We start from the raw sequence: 22,474 nt of genomic DNA on the forward strand, positions 1-22,474 counted from the left end.
TATAACTTAATTCTCTTAAACTTCGCTTTTAAACTATCCAAATCTATCTATATAAGCGCAGACATTTCTCCATGAGTTAGTTCAGTACTGAATACGCTATCAATTGCGATAGCTTTACTAAAGCCCACTTTAACTTCGAAGTCCATTGTCCAACTTAGTGATAATCCAAAGGCTCTAGTTCTTCCTTTATTGGAATTAATAAAACGTTTAATAATACATAAGCAAGAGAGAAAGCTATGGTCGAGTTCCCCGACTATCTGATACCCGTTACTCAGCTAGTAGAAGTGCGAAGGAGAGTCTTCAACACTGACAGTTTGTGGCGGTTTGTGGGCGTGGCAAAAGGTTTTTTGGCAAAACCAACCGTGTTTTTTTATACCCGTTACTCGTAGAGTAAAAGGGTATACTAGATTCGTTGAAAAGTATGTAACAGGCAGAAGGCAGCGTTTCCGAACATATAAAGTATATATATTCTTGATCAGTATTAATATCCCAGTCGATCTGGACATGTCCGTCTGTCTGTCCGTCCGTATGAACGCTGAGATCTCAGTAACTACAAAAGCTAGAATGTTGAGATTAAGAGTACAGACTCCACGGACATAGACGCAGCGCAAGTTTGTCGATTTATGTGGCCACGCCCGTTCTAACGCCCAGAAACCGCTTAAAACTGTCACTAGCTGAGTAACGGGTATCAGATAGTCGGGGAACTCGACTATAGCGTTCTCTCTGGTTTTATTTTGGTAATGGCAGCGTTATTAAAAAAACGTTTTTTTTTTTTGCAGCGGCAAGACCTTTCGGAGTAATTCCTCACCATTGCCATTTTTATTTTTATTGTCGATTGCATCTAAAAAATATATAAGAAAGAAAAAGCAGTTTTAATTGGGTGATGAATGTGAATTAAAATAAAATAAACATCTAAGTAAATTAAAATTTTTAAAAAATTCCATTTCTTTCCTTGTTTATGCCTTTTTAATTTTTCACGGTCTGAATTGGAAATTTTCTTGACACTTTTTGCTGCTTCGTCATGCCTTTTATTATTGCTGTCTGCTCTGTGGCTGGGTCGGACGACCTAAAACCACATTTTTAGGTCATTATTTAAATATTTATTTTTATCACTGACATTATTATTTTCAAACAGCTCTTTATCAAGGTCACTTTTTAAGCAAAACACATTGTTGCTCTCAAGACCGTTTTCTGACACTGTTATTGCATTAGAATTTACATTGTGTTCTGGCGCAAAACAATTTAATTTTTTGTATACTTTTTTTATTTGCTGCTCGCTTTTACTGAACATATTTATTCATTAATTTGTGTTATTTCAATGATTTTATTAAGTTTATTGTTCGATTTTTATTACACTTGCCTTTGTGTCTGTTACACTTCCACTTTTTCACTTCTATCAAAAACGTTAGCAAAATGCAAAACGAAAAAGAACCGTTCCAGTATTGCAGCATTGTTTTTGCAAGTTGGCAAAAACTGTGAAAACGAACATAGACACAACAAGAGAGAACGCTAAGGTCGAGTTCCCGGACTATCTGATACACGTTACTCAGCTAGTGGAAGTGCGAAGCAGAGTCTTCAACACTGACAGATTTTGGCGGTTTGTGGGCGTTAGAGTGGGCGTGGCAACATGAATCAACTAACTTGCGCTGCGTCTTTGTCTCTGGAGTCTGTATGCTTAAAAATATGCTTAGTAGTTCCTGAGATCTCGACGCTCATACGGACGGACAGACGGACATGGCCATATCGACTCGGCTTTTGATCCTTTATATGGTCGGAAACGCTTCCATACTCTACGAGTAACGGGTATAAAAAGTAAACCGAAAAAATAAGCTAAAGGCGTACGCGTATGAGTGAAACGGAAAGTGGGTGGGATATAAAGAAACGAAGTGCAATGCATAACTGCTCAAGTTCGTTTACGCTTTCTATCGCTTGTTAATTCGGCGTGCGCTTACCCTAGGGTCAGTTCAGTAAGTATCCATGGCTGCGATTTTGGGAAACAAAGATCAAAACGAAGCATTTAAAGTTTGTTTAGCCTTTCTTCCCTTAATGGTTTGGCGCTTGCTTAACTTAGGGTCACTACGGAGAGTACCCATGTAGGGAGTAGTCGCGTAGTCAAACATGGCCAATCGCCACCTCCAGAACGACAGGGTAGGTAAGATCAAAACCTGCAGCATATTTGTAAACTCCGTTCCTATATATCAAAAAATTATCAATTGACTCAGTTCGGTACCTCCGTAACTCAGAAATTGGCAATGAAAATAATAAAAGTAAATAAAAAACATTTTCAACAGTTTTATATGGAAGTCCAAAATATTTTTGGTATAACGGCAGAAATTGAAAAGGCGGATAATAAAATGAAACGAAACATAACTTTCAACTAATTTAGTACACATTTTTACTCTACGAGTAATGCGTTAACAAATATTTGTATGCAATAAAAACAAAATCCAGAAATACATTATTTACTTTTAATAGGTTTATAGTTAAAGTCGATATCGATTAATCCATCTGTTTGTTCGTATACGGAATATTACCTAGCGGCATCTTAAATTTAATGGGCTTTTCCTGAAGCACTTTTAGCTTAGTTACGGGTTTTAATTATTCAAGGAAGTCTCATGTTTCGCTTGCGCACTTTCACTGGCTGAGTAACCGGTATATGATAGTCGAGGAACTCGACTTTGGCGTTCTCTCTTGGTGGAAATAATACAATTTATACACTGAAACATTCGTATAAGACCTGCGCGCGCAAGTGCTTAAAGGGTCTTAGCTAAACCACCTGATTTAGTTTCAATTTGGTGTTTAATATTTATACAGTTGTGTGTATTTCGGTATTAAAAGATAATTTCTATTCTTCTAACACCTTTTTAAAAAGACAGGTACTACAGAAAAGAAATGCTTATATTTATTTTGTGTCCATTACAATGTCAAACACTGATTGAAAACGGCTTGGTATAAATTAAGCTTGTCAAGACCATTTGTAAAGATTAGATGTGCTCAGATGATTTTCTTGTTTTTCTTTATAATCTTAGAATCTTTAAAAAAAAACAAATAGATTTGTCTCATGTTAAATAGAAATATAATTTGAAACTTTATTTAAATATTAACAAGACTATAAGCTTACAATACAAACAATGTTTTGAAGCTGTTATGGTTTAAACAAAAAGCTTCCTTTGTTTGTAAAAAGTTGTAATCCCATTTGTATACCCGTAGAGAAAAGTGAAAGCTTAGGGTGGATTGATAAAATTTGTCAATTTGTAATTTGAATTATCAAATTAAAAACTGGATTGTATTTTTTATGTTTGAAAAAAAATTTGATCATGTAAGGAATTCTTTTTAAAAACCTTTGGTCTTTTTTATGCTAATTTACATATATAATTTATGGAATCGTATTTACAGTATACCAGACTGGATTTGACTAGAGGGCTGTTTTATACAATAAAATCCAAGATAAATAATATATAAATAAGATATCACTTCAAGGATTACAGCGTATCAGATAATGTATTTAGAAAACTTCCCCAATAGCAATAAACAATGTTTAGAGCAGCTGCCCAGTCGGAAGTGGAATTCCAGAACTTTAATTAGTTATTTCATAACACTGTTTTGAGTAGTAGGTTTTCTATTTTACTATTCCAGTTTATTCACGATGAATGGCCAAACCAATCTGAGAATAAATCAGCTGTTAACTCGGTCGCCATCTTAAACAGTAATGCCAACATAAAGTTCTATACCTCGAAAAAACACCCTTTATTATATGTTGTTCTATACATACATTATATGTTATTTTGCTTTATAAGTGTTTTAATAAATATGTATTATTATACCCGTTACTCGCAGAGTAAAAGGGTACACTAGATTCGTTGAAAAGTATCTAACAGGCAGAAGGAAGCGTTTCCGACCATATAAAGTATATATATTCTTGATCAGGATGAATAGCCGAGTCGATCTGGCAATGTCCGTCTGTCTGTCCGTATGAACTTCGAGATATTAGGAACTACAAAAGCTAGAAAGTTGAGATTAAGCATACAGACTCTAGAGACATAGAATCAGCGCAAGTTTGTCGATTCATGTTGCCACGCCCACAAACCGCCCAAAACTGCCACGCTTATACTTTTGAAAAATAATTTAATATTTTTTCGATTTTGAATTGGTCTTGTTAATTTCTATCGATTCGCCAAAAAACTTTTTGCCACGCCCACTCTAACGCCCACAAACCGCCCAAAGCTGCCACGCCCACACTTTTGAAAAATGTTTTGATATTTTTTAATTTTTGTATTGGTCTTGTAAATTTCTATCGATTGGCCACGCCCACTCTCACGCCCACAAACCGCCAAAAACTGTCAGTGTTGAAGACTCTCCTTCGCACTTCCACTAGCTGAGTAACGGGTATCAGATAGTCGGGGAACTCGACTATACCGTTCTCTCTTGTTATACCCGTTACTCGTAGAGTAAAAGGGTATACTAGATTCGTTGAAAAGTATGTAACAGGAAGCGTTTCCGACCATATAAAGTATATATATTATTGATCAGGATCGATAGCCGAGTCGATCTGGCCATGTCCGTCTGTCCGTCTGTCTGTCCGACTGTCCGTCCGTATGAACGTCGAGATCTCAGGAACTACAAAAGCTACAAAATTGAGATTAAGCATACAGACTCCAGAGACATAGACGCAGCGCAGGTTTTTCGATTCAAGTTGCCACGCCCACTCTAACGCCCACAAGCCGCCCAAAACTGCCACGTCCACACTTTTGAAAAGTGTTTTGATATTTTTTCATTTTTGTATTGGTTTTGTAAATTTCTATCGATTTGCCAAAAAACTCTAACGCCCACAAACCGTCAAAAACTGTTAGTGTTAAAGACTCTCCTTCGCACTTCCACTAGCTTAGTAACGGGTATCAGATAGTCGGGGAACTCGAACTGTTTTATTTAGTATATACGTACGTAGATATATATGACCTATTTAAATTAAAACAAGAGAGAACGCTATAGTCGAGTTCCCCGACTTTCTGATACCCGTTACTCAGCTGGTGGAAGTGCGAAGGAGAGTCTTAAACACTGACAGTTTTTGGCAATTTGTGGGCGTTAGGGTGGGCGTGGCAAAAAGTTTTTTTGCAAATCGATAGAAATTTACAAGACTAATACAAAAATGAAAAAATATCAAAATATTTTTCAAAAGTGTGGGCGTGGCAGCTTTGGGCGGTTTGTGGGCGGTTTGTGGGCGTTAGAGTGGGCGTGGCAAAAAGTTTTTTGGCAAATCGATAGAAATTTAAAAGACCAATATAAAAATGAAAAAATATCAAAACATTTTTCAAAAGTGTGGGCGTGGCGGTTTGTGGGCGTTAGAGTGGGCGTGGCAAAAAGTTTTTTTGCAAATCGATAGAAATTTAGAAGACCAATACAAAAATTAAAAAATATTAAAACATTTTTCAAAAGTGTGGGCGTGGCAGTTTTGGGCGGTTTGTGGGCGTTAGACTGGGCGTGACAACATGAATCGACAAACTTGCGCTGCTTCTATGTCTTGGGAGTCTGTATGCTTAATCTCAACTTTCTAGCTTTTGTAGTTCCTGAGATCTCGACGTTCATACGGACAGACAGACGGACAGACGGACGGACGGACAGACGGACGGACAGACGGACATGGCCAGATCGACTCGGCTATTGATCCTGATCAAGAATATATATACTTTATATGGTCGGAAACGCTTCCTTCTGCCTGTTACATACTTTTCAACGAATCTAGTATACCCTTTTACTCTACGAGTAACGGGTATAAAAATGTTGTTGAATAAGTTTTTTTTCTTATGTTTTTATTCTTACGGGTTTCGCACCCGTCAGGAGATTATAAATTTATTCCTTATTAATGCCAACTTTGTAAACATAATTATATTATTCGCCACCTCAGCTGTACCTTCTCTACTGTTTTTTATGGTAAATGAGTATTTTTAACTTTAGCTCGGCTGCATGGGTATTGTGCGAATAAAAACCTTAAAAACCACAGTGCTAATCGGAGTAATGGTCGGAAGTGTTTTAATTGTAATAATTGTGGACATATATCGAAAGACTGTCCTGCAAGCAAGAAAGAAAAGGTTGCAAATCCGAGCAATACGCGTAAAGTTCCGAGGATAAATTGCACTGCTCGACACATGCAGCAAATACAACATTATTAGTGAAACAACGTACTTCAAATTGAATAAGCCAAAACTGAGCGCTGCAAACATATTTCTCGTCCGTTTCGGAAATAATAACAAAGTGAAACCATTCGGTTCATTAAAAGAAGAACTCGGGGTTGACAGTCAAATATTTCAAGAAAACTTTTTGGTGGCTTCACCAGACTTTTTTGATGTAGACGTTGTGTTGGGAGCAGAATTTTCTAACAACGCTGAAATTCAAAACAATCGCGACGGTATAAAAATTATAAATCCTGAAAATCATGACGCTCAAACCGAAATAGGTTCGCTTATGAAAATAACTGTTTAAAATGCCGAAAATATAAACATCAACGTTGACGAAAATGCAACCAGTCAAGGAAAACGCGAAGTTTACAACCTGATTAAGAAATATACCCCAATGAAGACGAAAACAACCAATGTCGAGATGCGTATCGTATTAAAAGACGACCCTTCTGTGCATTCGCGTCCGCGTAGAATGGCATTTTCCGAGAAATGCATAATTGACGATCAAATCGAACAATGGCTGACAGACGGAATCATCGAGCAGTCCGAGTTTGAGTACAGCTGCCCGGTCGTATTAGTAAAGAAACGCGATAATACAACACGACTTTGCATTGATTAAAGATGGATTAATAAGGTAATAGAAAGAGATCTTATTCCCCTTCCCCTGATTGAAAATCGACTGGACCGTTTGCAAAATGCTCAAATATTCAGCACGCTTGATCTCAAAAACGGATTCTTACACGTCAACGTCAATGAAGAAAGCCGCAAGTTCACGTCTTTGGTAAGTCACAATGGCCAGTACCAGTTCCAGAAAGTCCCTTTTGGTCTAACCAATTTGCCAGGCGTATTACACGTAAACGCAATTTTTTGTGATTTAACGCGTTCTGGTATTGCGATTCCATATGTCGACGACATCATAGTTCCAGCCAAAGACGAACGTGAAGCAGTATCCAATCTCAAGATAGTCATTCAATCTAAAAAAATGAAGAAGAAAATCGAGTATCTAGGCCATATAGAATCAAAAGATCAGTATCTCAGACGAAAAGACGAAATCTGTTACGAAGTTACCCACTCCGACAAACCAAAAGCAACTGCAAAGCTTCCTAGGTCTGGTTGGATATTTTCGAAAGTTTATATTGAACTTTTCGATCATCGCCAAGCCTTTGATAGATCTGATGAAACACGACGCCAAGTTTTGCTTTACTGATAGAGAGATTGCCGCTTTTAACATGCTTAAGACTTTGATTACCCAGAAGCCAGTGCTCACGATTTTTCCCCCGCAGCACGAAACGGAACTACACACAGAAGCATCGATTGATGGTTTCGGAGCAGTTCTACTCCAAAAGTCACCCCACGATAACCAAATTTAACCTGTTTACTATATGAGTAGAAAGATGACGGACGCGAAAATAAAGTTTTTTAGCTATGAGTTAGAGATTCTGGCAGTAGTTGAAGCTTTTGGTAAGTTTAGAGTCTACCTTTTGGGTATACACTTTAAGCTGATAAGCGATTGCAAAGCCTTTAGGAAAACGATGGAAAAAAGGGAAGTCTGCTCCATTGTAGCACGTTGGATTCTCGAACTTTAAGAGTTTGACTTTGACGTCGAGCACACATCGGGCACGCGCATACGTCATGCTGATGCTTTAAGCCGTTATCCTGTAATAATAATCTTTGATAAAAGCATATTAAATAAAAATATGTTCAATCGCAGAAAGAGTAATTAAAAGCCATTATTGACTTGCTGAGAAAACTACTCACAACAATTTCTTTTTAAAAGCCGGTCTTCTTTACAAACTGGTCAACGAGTTAATAGTTGTGCCATTAACCCTCCAACGCAAAAGTATTCGACAAGCACATGAAAAAGGACATTTTCCGTAAAGAAAACCGAAGAAATCGTCGCAAAGGAGTACTCCATATGAAAACTCGAGGACAAGATCATACGGCAGATTAGATGTTGCATTCCGTGTATTGTATCCAACAGAAAGCTTGGCAAAAAAAGAATAGTTGGACCGAAGGAAGATCATATCGATTCCATATCGATTTTTTGGGACCTCTTGAATCGACTCATAAGGAGTACAAGCACATTCTAGCTGTCATTGACGGATTAACGAAATTCTGTTTGTTGTATCCTACGATCGATGCACAGGATTCACATCAAACGAGTATAAGCAGTACCGACTGGACTTCCCAGAGCAAACGGGCAAGTAGAATGCCTAAATGCCACGATTGTGCCTGTATTGTCAAAGCTATCCATAGAGGACCCCAGCCAGGTTCAGCAGACAATCAATTGTACGTACTGCAGAAGTACACATAAGACTCCATTTGAGCTTCATGTAGGCGTCAAGATGCGCACTAAAATAGACGTCCAGCTTAAGGAAATTATCTAGCAAGAGTTTATATAAATGTTCCAGGATCATCGTGACGAGATACACCAGACTGTTGAGAAACAGATCCTTGTTATGCGGAACGAAAATAGGCATACCTATAATCAGAGATGTAAACCAGCATTGACAAATAAAGTGGCGATCTTGTAGCTATGAAACGCACCCAACTTGGTGGTGGACTTACATAAGCTAAAGCCGAAGTATTTGGGTCCGTATAAAGTTACCAAAGTCAAGCTGAGAGACACCTACGATGTTGCAAAAGAATCTGTATCTTCTGAAGGGCCGAGATATACTACCTCTTGTGCCGAATACATGAAGCCATGGATTCATCATCATATCCTTCGAGGACGGCGATGATCAGTACGGGACGAGTGTTTAGAAGGATGACCGAGTTGTGGGAATGGGTCTGGCATTACTGTTCAGCCGAACACACCATAGATCAGTTGTGACGAGGAAAGGAGATTGGCGGAGAGTTAAAAAAGCGAGGAGTTGAAAACGGGAGACGACGATGAGAAGTCGTAGAAAACTACCACGAAAATATATTAAACGGTGTTAAATTCTGTTCAAATTTGCATTATATCCTAACCTACTTTATTCAAGTTATACTATATATAGCACCATATTTTCTGTTATGAAGCTATTTAAAATCAAATAAAATAACAAAACAGTGGGACTTATCATTCAAAACCAAAACCTGTCCCACTTGAATAATTTGCTTTTGTACCGTTCTTCCGTGCTCCCCGACTTAAAAGCTTAGCATTTTTTCTTCTAATAATGACAGTGCTGAGTTTTTGCCCATATTTCCTCCCTTTATTGGCGGGGTATCGTTCAGAGTTTAATTCTGATTCCATAATAATTTAGTTCCTTGTGGGTTTAAAAATCTCTTACCTACCTGAATGCAAAGTAATCTTCTCCCTTTTTATATTAGACTCCGATCTTTTATACTAAAATATACCTTTTTTCAAAACCCGTATTTTGTAAAATTAGAGAAATGTTCCCATCTATGAGTACTATTTCTTGAATTTCTGTTTGATACAGTCGCTTTGATAATCATATCTTTTTATACCCGTTACTCGAAGAGTAAAAGGGTATACTAGATTCGTTGAAATGTATGTAACAGGCAGAAGGAAACGTTTCCGACCATATAAAGTATATATATTCTTGATCAGGATCGATAGCCGAATCGATCTGGCCATGACCGTCTGTCCGTCCGTCTGTCCGACTGTCCGTCCGTATGAACGTCGAGATCTCAGGAACTACAAAAGCTAGAAAGTTGAGATTAAGCATACAGACTCCAGAGACATAGAAGCAGCGCAAGTTTATCGATTCATGTTGCCACGCCCACTCTAACGCCCACAAACCGACCAAAGCTGCCACGCTTACACTTTTGAAAAATGTTTTGATATTTTTTTAGTTTTGTATTAGTCTTGTAAATTTCTATCGACCTGCCAAAAAACTTTTTGCCACGACCGCCAAAATCTGTCAGTGTTGAAGACTCTGCTTCGCACTTTCACTAGCTGAGTAACGGGTATCAGATAGTCGGGGAGCTCGACTATGGCGTTCTCTCTAGTTGTTACTTTAACTTAGTCTCGGATATATTTTAGGTTCTTTCTGGGACTTGATCATATATTTGCCACTATATTGGCACTTTGCCGAATTAAAAATTGAAGCAACGCGTTGAATTGAAGCAAACCGTTGCAACGGTTCTAGCTGTAAGAGTTAATTCGATATTTTATGGACAATAAACTGGTTTCCTGTTTTGTTATTATCATCTATGAAATTTATTTGCCTTGATATTATTGATATGTAGAAGAGAAACTGTGCCTAAACTACTTAGAAGTCTTTCGAAATTCGCCTTTAATTTAAATTACTTTAAATAACTGAGGTAATCATGTATATTTTTAGAATGCCAGCGGATCCATCGGAAGAAGTGGCCCCTCCTCAGGTCCCCAAGACCGAGCTGGAAGAGCTGCAAATTAATGCGCAAGGAGTAGCCGATGAGGTAAGTACGACAAATACATGTATATAGGAATTGTAACTAGAAGGGCTTATTACCATATTTTTTTGATTTACAAATTTGGTCGAATTTGTTTGCTAATGAATTTGGCGAAATTGCTAGCCCTCACTTTTGAATCTATTTCAATCGATATGCCAGAAAATGCTACTACATTAAGGGGTAACTGATATCTGTCGGGTAACTCGACTATAACATTCTATCTTATTGTTTTTCCATATGGAGATGGAATACTTTAAAATAGGAAAAATATAAACACTGAATATTTTACACACTAATATTGTCGTTGTACTTAAAATGCATATTAGATGGAATAATAGGTATGCGCAATTTCAAAGAAACTTATCCTTTTAAAGAAACTATCAACTGCCGCATATGTCATGATTCTACTTGTCAGTTTCGCTTGATATTCACGTCAGTCATGCAATGTCATAAAAATATATGGGGAATAATTTGTCCGCCTCCGGATCCTCCTCTGTTGGCTGATATGTCTTCCCCAGGTACTGGAGCCGCCACTCGTGACTGGTGGCGTTACCGTACTCAGACTAGGTTGAACAGCTGCTGGACTGTCAATGCAAGGGCTGTGCTGGCTGCCACCTCATGTCCCTGTCAGTTTCCACAAGTACTCCGGGCACTCCCCAGGATTAGGACGCAGTGCAAGTGGCAAGGGCCGAGTAAAAGACAAACAATCCACCCAAGCCTTCGCTCGACGATGCCGACGTAGCTGGAGGTGGCTGGCTCGGCATTCTGCATCTCTCGTCGTCCTGGACGACGTGTGCTCGGTCGAGGTCGCGTCGCTACCTCGCCTACCTCCTAGTTTTTACGCCATAGTCGAACGACTATACGCGTTCTCTCTTGTTTTACTGTCAAGTTTTTATCGATATTCCAAGGCATTTTGGAATCAAATTCACTCCATTCTTTTAAACGGGTAAGAAAGAAATATTATTGTAGGACAAACCATGGTCAGTAACGTCAGATAACGTAAGCTTCTGCGTAAACTCAATTCACAGTAATCTATCTGCACGAAGCTTTTACAAAATGCTTTTGGGCCTATATCATATAGGTGCCATAGGAATAATCAAAAAATAAATGAGAAGGAATAGTACCTGTGTTATATTTCGATATGTATACGTTTTATAATATAATATATAGTTACTGCTCCTTGATGTACCTTTGTAAATCTTAAGTGATTTTTCAATGATATTTATACCCGTTACTTGTAGAGTAAAAGGGTATGCTAGATTCTAACTGATTCTAACTGCCACGCCCAGAATAAAGCGTTTCCGACCATATAAAGTAAATATATTTTTGATCAGGATCAATAGCCGAGTCGATCTGGCCATGTCCGTCTGTCCGTCCGACATAGAACCAGCGCAAGTTTGTCGGTTTATGTTGCCACGCCCACTGTAACGCCCTCAAACCGCCCAAAGCTGCCACGCCCACACTTTTGAAAAATGTTTTGATATTTTTTCATTTTTGTATTAGTCTTGTAAATTTCTATCAATTTAGCCTCCTTAGAAAATTATTAAGGCTTACAAGTCACGCACACAGTTTTGAAAAACGTGTTGAAATTTATTTATTATTTGCCTTTTTATTTTCTATCGATGCTAAGCATCTTTTATTTGTTTAAATTTTGTTATTATACCCGTTACTCGTAGAGTAAAAGGGTATACTAGATTCGTTGAAAACTATGTAACATGCAGAATGTATATAATGTATATATATTATTGATCAGGATCAATAGTCGAGTCGATCTGGCCATGTCCGTCTGTCCGTTCGTCTGTCTGTCCGTCTGTCCGTCCGTATGAACGCTGAGATCTCAGGAACTACAAAAGCTAGAAAGTTGAGATTAAGAATACAGACTCTAGAGACATAGACGCAGCGCAAATTTGTCGATTCATGATGCCACGCCCACTCTAACGCCCACAAACCGCCCGAAGCTGCCACGCCCACACTTTTGAAAAATGTTTAGATATTTTTTCATTTTTGTATTAGTCTTGTAAATTTCTATCGACCTGCCAAAAAACTTTTTGCCACGCCTACTCTAACGCCCACAAACCGCCAAAAACTGTCAGTGTTGAAGACTCTCCTTCGCACTTCTACTAGCTGAGTAACGGGTATCAGATAGTCGGGGAACTCGACTATAGCGTTCTCTCTTGTTATACCCGTTACTCGTAGAGTAAAAGGGTATACTAGATTCGTTGAAAAGTATGTAACAGGCAGAAGGCAGCGTTTCCGACCATATAAAGTATATATATTCTTGATCAGGATCAATAGCCGAGTCGATTTGGCCATGTCCGTCTGTCCGTCTGTCCGTCTGTCCGTCCGTCCGTCAGTCCGTCCGTCCGTCCGTCCGTCCGTCCGTCTGTCCGTCCGTATGAACGTCGAGATCTCAGGAACTACAAAAGCTTGAATGTTGAGATTAAGCAAACAGACTCTAGAGACATAGAAGCAGAGCAAGTTTGTCGATTCATGTTACCACGCCCACTGTAACGCCCACAAACTGCACAAAACTGCCACGCCCAAACTTTTGAAAAATGTTTTGATATTTTTTCATTTTTTTATTGGTCTTGTAAATTTCTATCGATTTGTCAAAAAACTTTTTGCCACGCTCACTCTAACGTCCACAAGCCGCCAAAAACTGTCATTGTTGAAGACTTTCCTTCGCACTTTTTCTAGCTGAGTAACGGGTATCAGATAGTCGGGAAACGCCTGACTCTCGGTTGATTCCATATCCTCCACCTCTTCCGCCAGCTCGAGGGACTCCGTTAGTATTTTGAACCTGACCGCCTAGTATATAGTTTCTCCTTGCTCCTACTATTTCTATATATGCGGTGGAGTTTATGCTCTTCAGTGAGTCTGGTGAATTGCATTAGTAGTCTCAAACTCATTGTGTATTCCGTCACTGGTTCCGTTTCTCGTTGTCTTAGCTGTGCGATCTGCGTTTCCAGTTTTTCCTCGTACCTTGGTGGCAGGAAGTACTCCAGGAGCTGCGTTGTAAGTTTCTTCCAGGTGTCTATCTTGCTTTCCAGTAGGATTTTTTTTTCCTTGATATCGGATACCCCAGCTCCGCACCCTGTCCTCGATTTCCGCTTCCACTTTTGTTTTTTACCATTTTTGTGTCTTTTTTCATATCTATCTCTACCTTTTGTGTTTCGGCCTTAGTTATTACTAGTACTGGTGGTCTCTGTCCTGGGATTTTGTCCCTTCTATGCTTCGCTATTATTTCTTTAATTTCTTTAACTTCCTCCATATAATCGACGGTTTTCGAGAACGCCGACAATAGTCGTCTTAACTCCTCGTTCGATCCTGACGTGTCTATTCCGAATTCGGCTGCGTTTCCCGTTTGTTCGTCCTTAGTCGCTACGTATACCTAGGTCGACATTTGTTTATCGGAGTCGGTTTCGGGCGTTACTGTGACGATCTGTCAATGCTCGGTTGTCTCAAGGATGGATTCGTCTCAGACATTTATTTTTGTGCAGGTGTGGTTGCTGAAAGAAACTGCCGACCCGATCCCAGGATAGAACACAAGGGGTTTACTCGGTACGGATAAGTTTGGCTTTATTGGTCTGAGAATGGACAATGAGTCAAACGAAGAGGCGTTGACACGAAGCGCTCGACTACCCGTGACTGTGTACCCGAACTCGAGCGTGGGGTCCTGAGGAGATGGGAGAGAGATCCGGGGTCCGTGATGGCCGGTGTGGATCACGACGTCGGGTGGGCCGGGACTGCTCCTAGTGGCGGCAGGTGGGGCCGCGTTTCGCTGGCATCGGATGTTTCGGGCGGGATGTTGGCCTCCCTCGGTCGACCTATGGGTGAAAATAATCCAGAGGCCCTGAGATCTCCCAGTTATGAGGAATGGTTTAAGAGGCCCTAAGGCCAAATATGTGAGAGGCCCTCAGGTCTTTCAATTATGGAGAAAGGTTTGAGAGGCGCTGAGCTCTTCCAAACATGGAGAAGTTTGAGAGGCCCTGAGGTCTTCCAAATATGAAGAGAAGAGTTAACAGAAGTGTGAGAGACCCTACGTTCTTCCAATTATGGAGAAAGGCTTAAGAAAGAGATAATATAGTTAAATCCGTCTTTATATTACCAAGTTTACCTCCTTCTTGTTGTTCCTTGGGGATATGCCCGCTTATCTTTCTTTATTTTCACCGCATTAGTGTGCCCACCCCTTGGTGGGCCAGTGTGCTCCTTCACCTTGGCTGTGGCGCACGCACGCGTATTGTTTGAATTTGAAGTTAATGGGTTGTTTCTGAACTTTGATTTCATTATTATTGACTTTATTGTATTTCTTGTCTATTATTATCGACTTAATTGTATTTCTCTTATTCTATGTTCTAATATGTTATTGTGCGCATTAAGCGTCACAAAGTATTAATTTTAGCGCGTTACGTTTGATTTACCGTTACTGCTCAAAGATTTTGTGAAACCGTTATGTGACTCTGACCCATTCCGTTGAGCTAAAGCATAACTTTTTTTATGCAATAATATTTTGGCATGAGAACTAAGACAGAATCAGTCTTCCTAAACAGCTCCACCCCGATTACGATTTATTGTATTGGTTGCAACATGGCTTAACACTAACTTCAACTCGTCAGAATTTTTTGATCTCAATGTTTTTATTTTTGTTTATAAATTTATTTTTGTTATTGAGGAATTTTTACAGCACCCACCCAAATTAATAATTATTAATGTTGTGATGTACATCACCAGCCATTATGTTTTAACATAAAGTTTGTAAATTTTCTACCGTCAGTTAATGATTTAATTAATTTATATAAGGTGCCTTCAGAAGTTAAAAAATCTTAGAAGCCATTTTTATAAGAGGCTTGTCCAATGGGGTTCTCCAGTTGATGGTAAAAGGTACAGACAACACAAAAGGGTATTTGAGTTCCTGAATAAGTTCTTATCTAATCAGTATATCTCTGAAGCTGAAAATAGCATCAATAAGAACCCTTACACATTCTGGCGCTTTATTATTTTCAAAAATAAATCTTCGTCAATATCTTCTGGAATGACATATGGCAACATTTGAACTAACTCTGATTTTGGCATCCCATTTTCTAGTAACTTTGTGTCGGCTGTTGACCAATTTTGGGTCATTATCAGTAATAGATAACGCCATTGTTGATGCTTTATTGCACTTTTGTTATTCCCCTAAGCCCGACATTGATAGAGTCTCCTTCTTTTTTTTTTAAAAGCTTATTTCTCTTATTTCTCCCTCTTAAGATATTTTTTCGTCATCATTATTTAAGGATATCTTTATTTATGTAACGAACATTTATTGAATACTTCGGCTGGATGTTAAACTCAAGAGAAGTGCACACGCAAAAATTTTCTCCGGGTGGGCTCGTCGACTATGAGGGGTGGTGGTCTTGCTACTTCTCTTGGATTTGCCTTTTCTCATTATGAAGTTCATATTTTGCGTGAAGGGACAAGCCAAAAAATAGGGGCACGGGATAACACCAGTCTTAGTCTAAATACACGGAAAAGTATAGACATTGGCAAGAAAAGGAAAACACCTACTTATCTCTGATGGAATTGAGATACTTTTCGCCCTCCCAACCATGGCCGTTCTATTATCATCTTTATATTCTTAGATTGAACGGCCCCTTCGGTGTTCAGGGGTCTCAAGGGGTTAAGGTCATGTCGTGTCAAAAATTACTGTTTTTCTAAAACATTATAAAAATGTATTTAAAAGCTAAAAGGAGACGACATATCTGGGGGCATGCTAAATTGAATTTAAACAGTTGGTATAAATATAAAAAGGGATATATATAAGTGATTATAAAGGTGGGTTAAAAGTATTATATATAAAACGTTCGATTGTAATTAAGATTATTTAGTAAATAAGACAAAAATTAAGCAATAGTTAAATTTGAAGGGATTCTCATCGTTTTTTTACAATGTTTTATATTCGGCTATAATTTCAAAGCGCGGAGCCGATTCAGACAAATAGTATTTGGATCAAAATTGAGTGGGCTTCGATTGCAGCGAACGCTTTGAGCGCATTTGTTAATTTTGTTTTTTTTCCTGCCTACATAACTCTATGGCTTCTTAAAGGTTTTATTTGGTTAATTTACTTTTACTTTTTGGGTTTGCAGAGTCATTTTTGATTTGGGGACGAAATGGAGGGAAATAGAATTTTCATATAACTTTACGTTTTATATATTTTCGCTCACCAATTTTCGCCGACAAGTCCCTCTTTGAAAGCGCTTTCAAGGGCATGTAAACGCTGCAGAAAATACTATAGATATACACTTCTTTTTTTTCCAAAATTACATTATGTTTTATATTAAATATTCATATCTCATTTTTTTACCAAACGATAGACATATGGGTTTTTATACCGAGCAGAGGCGAATAAAAAATCACTCAAAACAAAAATTCACAGAACAAACAAAAAACACTCAATTTTTCTTAGGCCAAGCCTTTTCCTTTCTCTAGGATCTTGCCGTTTTCTTTTTGCCGGATGTTTTACAAATTTCGTCGGCTGAACACCAAAAAAAAAATATAAGAAATAAACTAATTCTACTTATTCTACACTTAACTAAAATCAGGCCATTTTTGGCCTATGACTTTCTTCATAGTTTTTTTTTTTAATTTCCTTTCACACCACCAATTCCACCACTTTTCTCTTTCCTTCTTAGATTTTTTTTTGGCCTTTTCTCGGGCCTTAGATTACACCGCTTAAAAATGATTTTGCACTAGCCAAAGAAAAATGATTTTCGTCCAGCTTTAAAAGTGCCGGGGGGGACGGCTGCACGATCACTGAAGCGAAATTTGTTTCCCACTCCAGCTCCCGCATGGGGTCTCCAAATCTTTGAGTGCTTTTGGCGGCTCTCTTTCCGAATAGCTTAACTGGCTCTGGATGCGTCGGAAGCTTCCCTGACTTCCTGGTCCGCGACTCTGGACGCAGCTGGTGGATTGGGGCGTTGGCTTGAGGGACTTCACGTTGCCCACGGTGTATGTTGGACGAACCCTGCAGTTCTGCAAATTAATGCTTGTTATTTTAACTTCTCACTTTGCCACTGCCCAAACGGGGTATATAACGTGGACCAATTTAAGTACTTTTACGAAGCAAATCGCGCACAACTGATCTTGACCAAAATCGGGAGGTGAAAGAAAATCTTAGACGCCACCAATCTGGCGCCAACCTACTGCCCCTAGGAAAAAGAGAGATGTGCCCAGAGAAAGTTGACATTTGGGCCTGTTGCTCTCCTCTGCCTTTCTTTTGAGCCACTTCTTTGGTTCGAACACCCACATCTAGATGGCGCCTATGAATATGCGGTCGTCGATCTTATACTACAAGCGCTACATTTATAGAAAGAAAATTTCCAAGATCATGCTGATTACAAAAAGCGTGCTGGGTGGAGAAAGCCTTCAACAACAGGCCAATTTCTAAAATCAGCAATATTGCTAAGCTTTTTGGAAATGTAAAATCCCAAATGAGAAGACTTTACTCGTTGAGTTTTGGTAAGAAACTGATTTTATTTGGAAATATCTTCGGTTTAAATAGGTGACATGAGAATCGCATCTTAAAGTAAATGGCCTACGCAGAGGCCTAAGTAAATAGTCCCCGCCTTATCGAGGTCCCACGCTCCGGCACAGCTGCCTATCTTGAGCGGCGAGGACCTTATCTATGGTCTCCCACTAAGCGACTATTTTAGGAGGCGGGGAACGATCTCAAGTGACTGACTGACTCATGTAGTGTGCACTTAGATTACATGTTTTTGAGCACTGCACTCATGTCGCCTTAGATAACAAAATCCTAAATATAAATTATCGCTCTCGATTCATTTACATAAGATATGAACGGAGCCCAAAATTGTAAGTCTTTAAATATATTCGTGTTCATGTGTGAACATTCTGCCAAAGGGCCAGCAAAGCTGAGATGTACATTTGTACTCAATTAACTTATTTTAAACATTTCGCTTTTTCCATGTAGAAGTACATTTTCTCTTAAACAACGATATAGTGGACTGTATATTTTTTTTGTTATATATGTATAATTTTATTTTTTATTTACTATTGATATTTATAGTACTGGCAACGGACCTGCAAAGGTTTTTGCTTGCATTCTTTGTTGCACAGCACATTTCCGTATGAAATATATTATTATTACTACCATTATTATTAAAGCAATAATTAATCCAGCATGTCCGGAAATATGATGGAAATCTAAATCTTTCAATTTTTGATGATTCTCTTTCATAAATTTAATTTCATTATTCAATCGTTCAAATTCCTCAGTATGATTTAATATTGATAGTTTCAGCGGATCCCAAATAATCTTCGGCGGCACATTACTAACTTCTCCAATACAAGGTGTTGATAATAATTCTTCACTTTCGGACTGAATGTTATGGTGGGCAACTAGAATTTTATCGTCGGTTCTTGCCGTACAATATGGCGCAATGCTTAAAACTCCTTGCTGAGGCAAATTAAACAATTCAATTTGAGAGTCAGTACATTGCAGACGGACTTTTAAATTCACAGGAACCTTAAACAACCAACTACTTTTCTTTTCTAACTCTACCCAGTAACTTTTAGAGTCGACTACTGTTTTATAGATGCAGTTCGCCGCTTTATTTGGCTTTAGAGGCTGATGCATTATCATTGGCAGAATTCCAGGGCCAACTTCCTTTGCATATTCTCTTATTTAATTGCCATTTCTGACATTGATTTAATGTGGCTTCCGTCATTATGTGATAGGAATCTATCTCAAAATTATAAATTAAATATTCGGACGTTGTATGCACCATTATAATCCGATCTTCATTTCGAATTGGCACCGGAATAAGCCTGAACAATTTGGATGGATGCCTGCTAAACAATTTATCGTCGATGAATAAACCCCTGGCTGTTAACAGTGTATATACCTCCTTAAGTTCCGTACCTGACCGTTTTCCTGGAATTACTAGGTTCTCCGAAAGACTCTGCTGAATTTTGGGAATTTCTTTTTTAAGCTGATTTGGCCTGAGAATATTTGTATTTAGCCTACCGTGATTAATATCAATCAACAGGCTTCTAATACCTGCTTGAATTCTTTCGCCTTCTCCAATCAATGAGTGTAGCTGTTTCGTAACCATAAAGAATTTTATTGATTCCTTATAAACATAATAATTTTCTTTAAGAACTTCTGTCATGTTCTCAATTCTTATTTGCATACTTCTAAAATTTGAGTTAACATCTTCTGTTGTTCTCTTTAATAGATCAGAAGTTGAATCAACCACAGATGTTTGTTTTTGAATTAGTTTATCAAGGTTGTTCTGGTTATCTAACAAATTCTTCATATTTTCTTCTAATTGCTAATACCAAATAAAATAAGATACAAGGAACCCATAAATTCGAAAGGAGCACGCTTGCTTCTAGATTTAGACTGCATCATAAACAATTTATTGTTTTCTTCAAGTTCCGATAACTGACTTTGCATATTGTCTAAAACTAGACTACATTGCTCTTCAAAGCTATGAAGTCTTTCGCAAACTTTCCTCATACTTCGTATAAGCGCATTACCCTTTGTTATCATTTTAAAATATGGATCCATTTTATAATAGATAACAAAATTCCAAGAAGTACTCACAATCTCAACATCTCATAGCGGGTCTAGATATATTGCTGAGGTTTTATTTATTTTGTCTATAGAATATCTTAGTGCTATATCTTTAGGTAATGCGCTAGAAACTTGACAGCTTAACACAAACAACAACATTGCCATGATGATTCCAATCTTGGACATTCCCGATGTCTCTCTAGTTCGCCTTTTTGGCTCCTGGTCAGCCTCATTTTTGTCAACAGACTTTATTCCTTCCAAGGAAATTTTAGTAATGGGTCTAGTGATATATCCTTCCTGCATCTTTACTTTAGCCACCCGGACTTTCATCATCTTTTCCACCTTTCCTAAAGGTCATCTTGCAGGATGACAATTCTCATCCTTTAATAAAACTATTTGCCCTTCTTCTGTATTAGGAATTTCCTTTATCCATTTATTCCTTTGCTGGAGCGTATGCAAATATTCACTTAACCCAGAAATCTTTCCTCATTTTTTGGATAAGTCTCCACCTATCCAAATTTCCAATTTTTTCATCTTCCATTGGTTTGACTATTTCTAAAGGCGGTCTTCCAATTAAAAAATGACCTGATGTTAAAAACTCTCGTTGGTCCATCTCACTAACTATAGTGTATAATGGCCTTGAATTTAAGCATGCTTCTATTTGACATAAAAGAGTTGACATTTCTTCGTAAGTCAAAATAGTGTCGCCGATTATACGCTTTAAATGGTATTTCATTGACTTAACCCCAGCTTCCCAAATACCTCCGAAGTGAGGTCCTGCCGGGGGAATAAAATGCCAATCAATCCTGTCCTTTTCAAGCTGCGCTGCAATCGTTATATTTTCTTGTATCGCATTAAATAACTCTTGATCTAATTTTCTTGCAGCTCCTACAAAATTTGTTCCGTTGTCTGAATAGATATTGGACCATTTTCCCCGTCTAGCAATAAATCTTCTGAGTGCTGCTAAAACTGCGTCAGAAGTTAGATCGCTTACCATTTCTAAGTGTATGGCTTTGGTGGCCATGCAAACGAATACGGCAACGTATCCTTTAAATGTTTTTTGGCCACGATTTTTTGAACATTTAACATAATAAGGACCTGCGTAATCTATTCCAGTATTAAGAAACGGGAATGTCATCGTCACTATATTTTGGCAAGTTACCCATTATTTGCTGAGCTGTATTTTGTTTATATCTTGCACACTTTACACATTCTCTTAAATACTTTTTCAACGAATTTTTCAACCCAAAAATCCAATACTTTCTTTGGATATAGTTTCGCATAAGGTTTATCCCTCCATGCAATGTTTCCGTATGAGCATTTTTTATTAATAAGCTTGTTAGGTGGCATTTTTCTAAAATGATTGGATATTTAACATTAAATTCTGCATTGGAGTTTTGCAATCTTCCTCCAACTCTTAGAACCCTATCCTTGTCCAAAAATGGATTCAATGACAATATTTTATTATTTGTCTTGATTTCCTTTTTGATTTTAAGGTACTTTATCTCTTGCCTAAACTGGTATTCTTGTTGTTTCTTAATAACAACTGTTTCCGCTATTTTTATCCCCTTTACTGAAATAATTGATGAATAGGCCTTATTTTTTGTTTTCATCTGCACGAATCTATTTATGTATGCTATTATACGTATAAGTTTTTCAATACTGGAATACCTTTCTATTAATTCGTAAATCGGATCATCTATTTCGTCATTTAATACCGAATTTATTAAGACAGGTTCTTCTACAGACTGCTGCCGAGGCCAAAGTTCTTTTGGGTCGGCTAGCCATTTCGGACCTTTCCACCAAAGATCACAGTTGATCAACTGGTTAGAGTCCACTCCCCTGGATGCTAAATCTGCTGGATTATCCTCTGACTTAACATGATTCCATTCAGTGTTTTTTAATTTCCGAATGTCATCCGTTCTTCTTCTTATAAATTTGATCTTACTTTGACCACTGTTAATCCATGCTAAGGTAATCGTGGAATCACTCCAAGCATAGATCTCCATTATATTGTCAATTGATCCTTTTAGTCTTTGGATTAATTCACTAAGCAAGTGAGCTGCACACAGCTCGAGTTTGGGAATTGTCTTCCTATTTTGTATAGGGTTGACTCTACTTTTGCTAGCTTTTATATTAACATGAGGTCCTACTTTAGCATAGACTACTGCAGCATATGCTTTTTCAGAGCCGTCCGCAAATCCGTGAATCTGAATGACTGATGAACTGTTTGAATTAATCCACCTTGGGATTCGAATATCTCTAACAATAATAAATTTTCTTTATATTTTTCCCAACAATTTTTATCTTCTATGGATAATTCCTGATCCCATTCACTTTTATTTAT

At 38.1% G+C, this 22,474-nt stretch overlaps 1 protein-coding gene across 6 annotated transcripts in view; it reads left to right on the forward strand.

Annotated features, from left to right (window-relative positions):
- The first annotated feature begins 2,772 nt into the window (after positions 1 to 2,772).
- Positions 2,773 to 22,474, forward strand: part of LOC120447785 (synaptosomal-associated protein 25) — a 237,543-nt gene continuing 217,841 nt past the window's right edge. For 4 of the 6 annotated variants that reach the window (XM_039629339.1, XM_039629343.1, XM_039629340.2 and 1 more), the window contains exons 1-2: positions 2,773 to 2,876; positions 10,463 to 10,559. In XM_039629339.1, coding sequence (XP_039485273.1) covers positions 10,464 to 10,559 — 96 coding nt within the window. In that variant the 5' untranslated portion in view covers positions 2,773 to 2,876; position 10,463. Of the gene's footprint in view, positions 2,877 to 10,462; positions 10,560 to 22,474 lie in introns of those variants that run through there. The other 2 variants (XM_039629341.2, XM_039629342.2) reach the window with 1 other exon arrangement.

Source organism: Drosophila santomea, chromosome 3L (genome assembly GCF_016746245.2).
Source record: "Drosophila santomea strain STO CAGO 1482 chromosome 3L, Prin_Dsan_1.1, whole genome shotgun sequence".
Lineage (NCBI taxonomy): Eukaryota > Metazoa > Arthropoda > Insecta > Diptera > Drosophilidae > Drosophila > Drosophila santomea.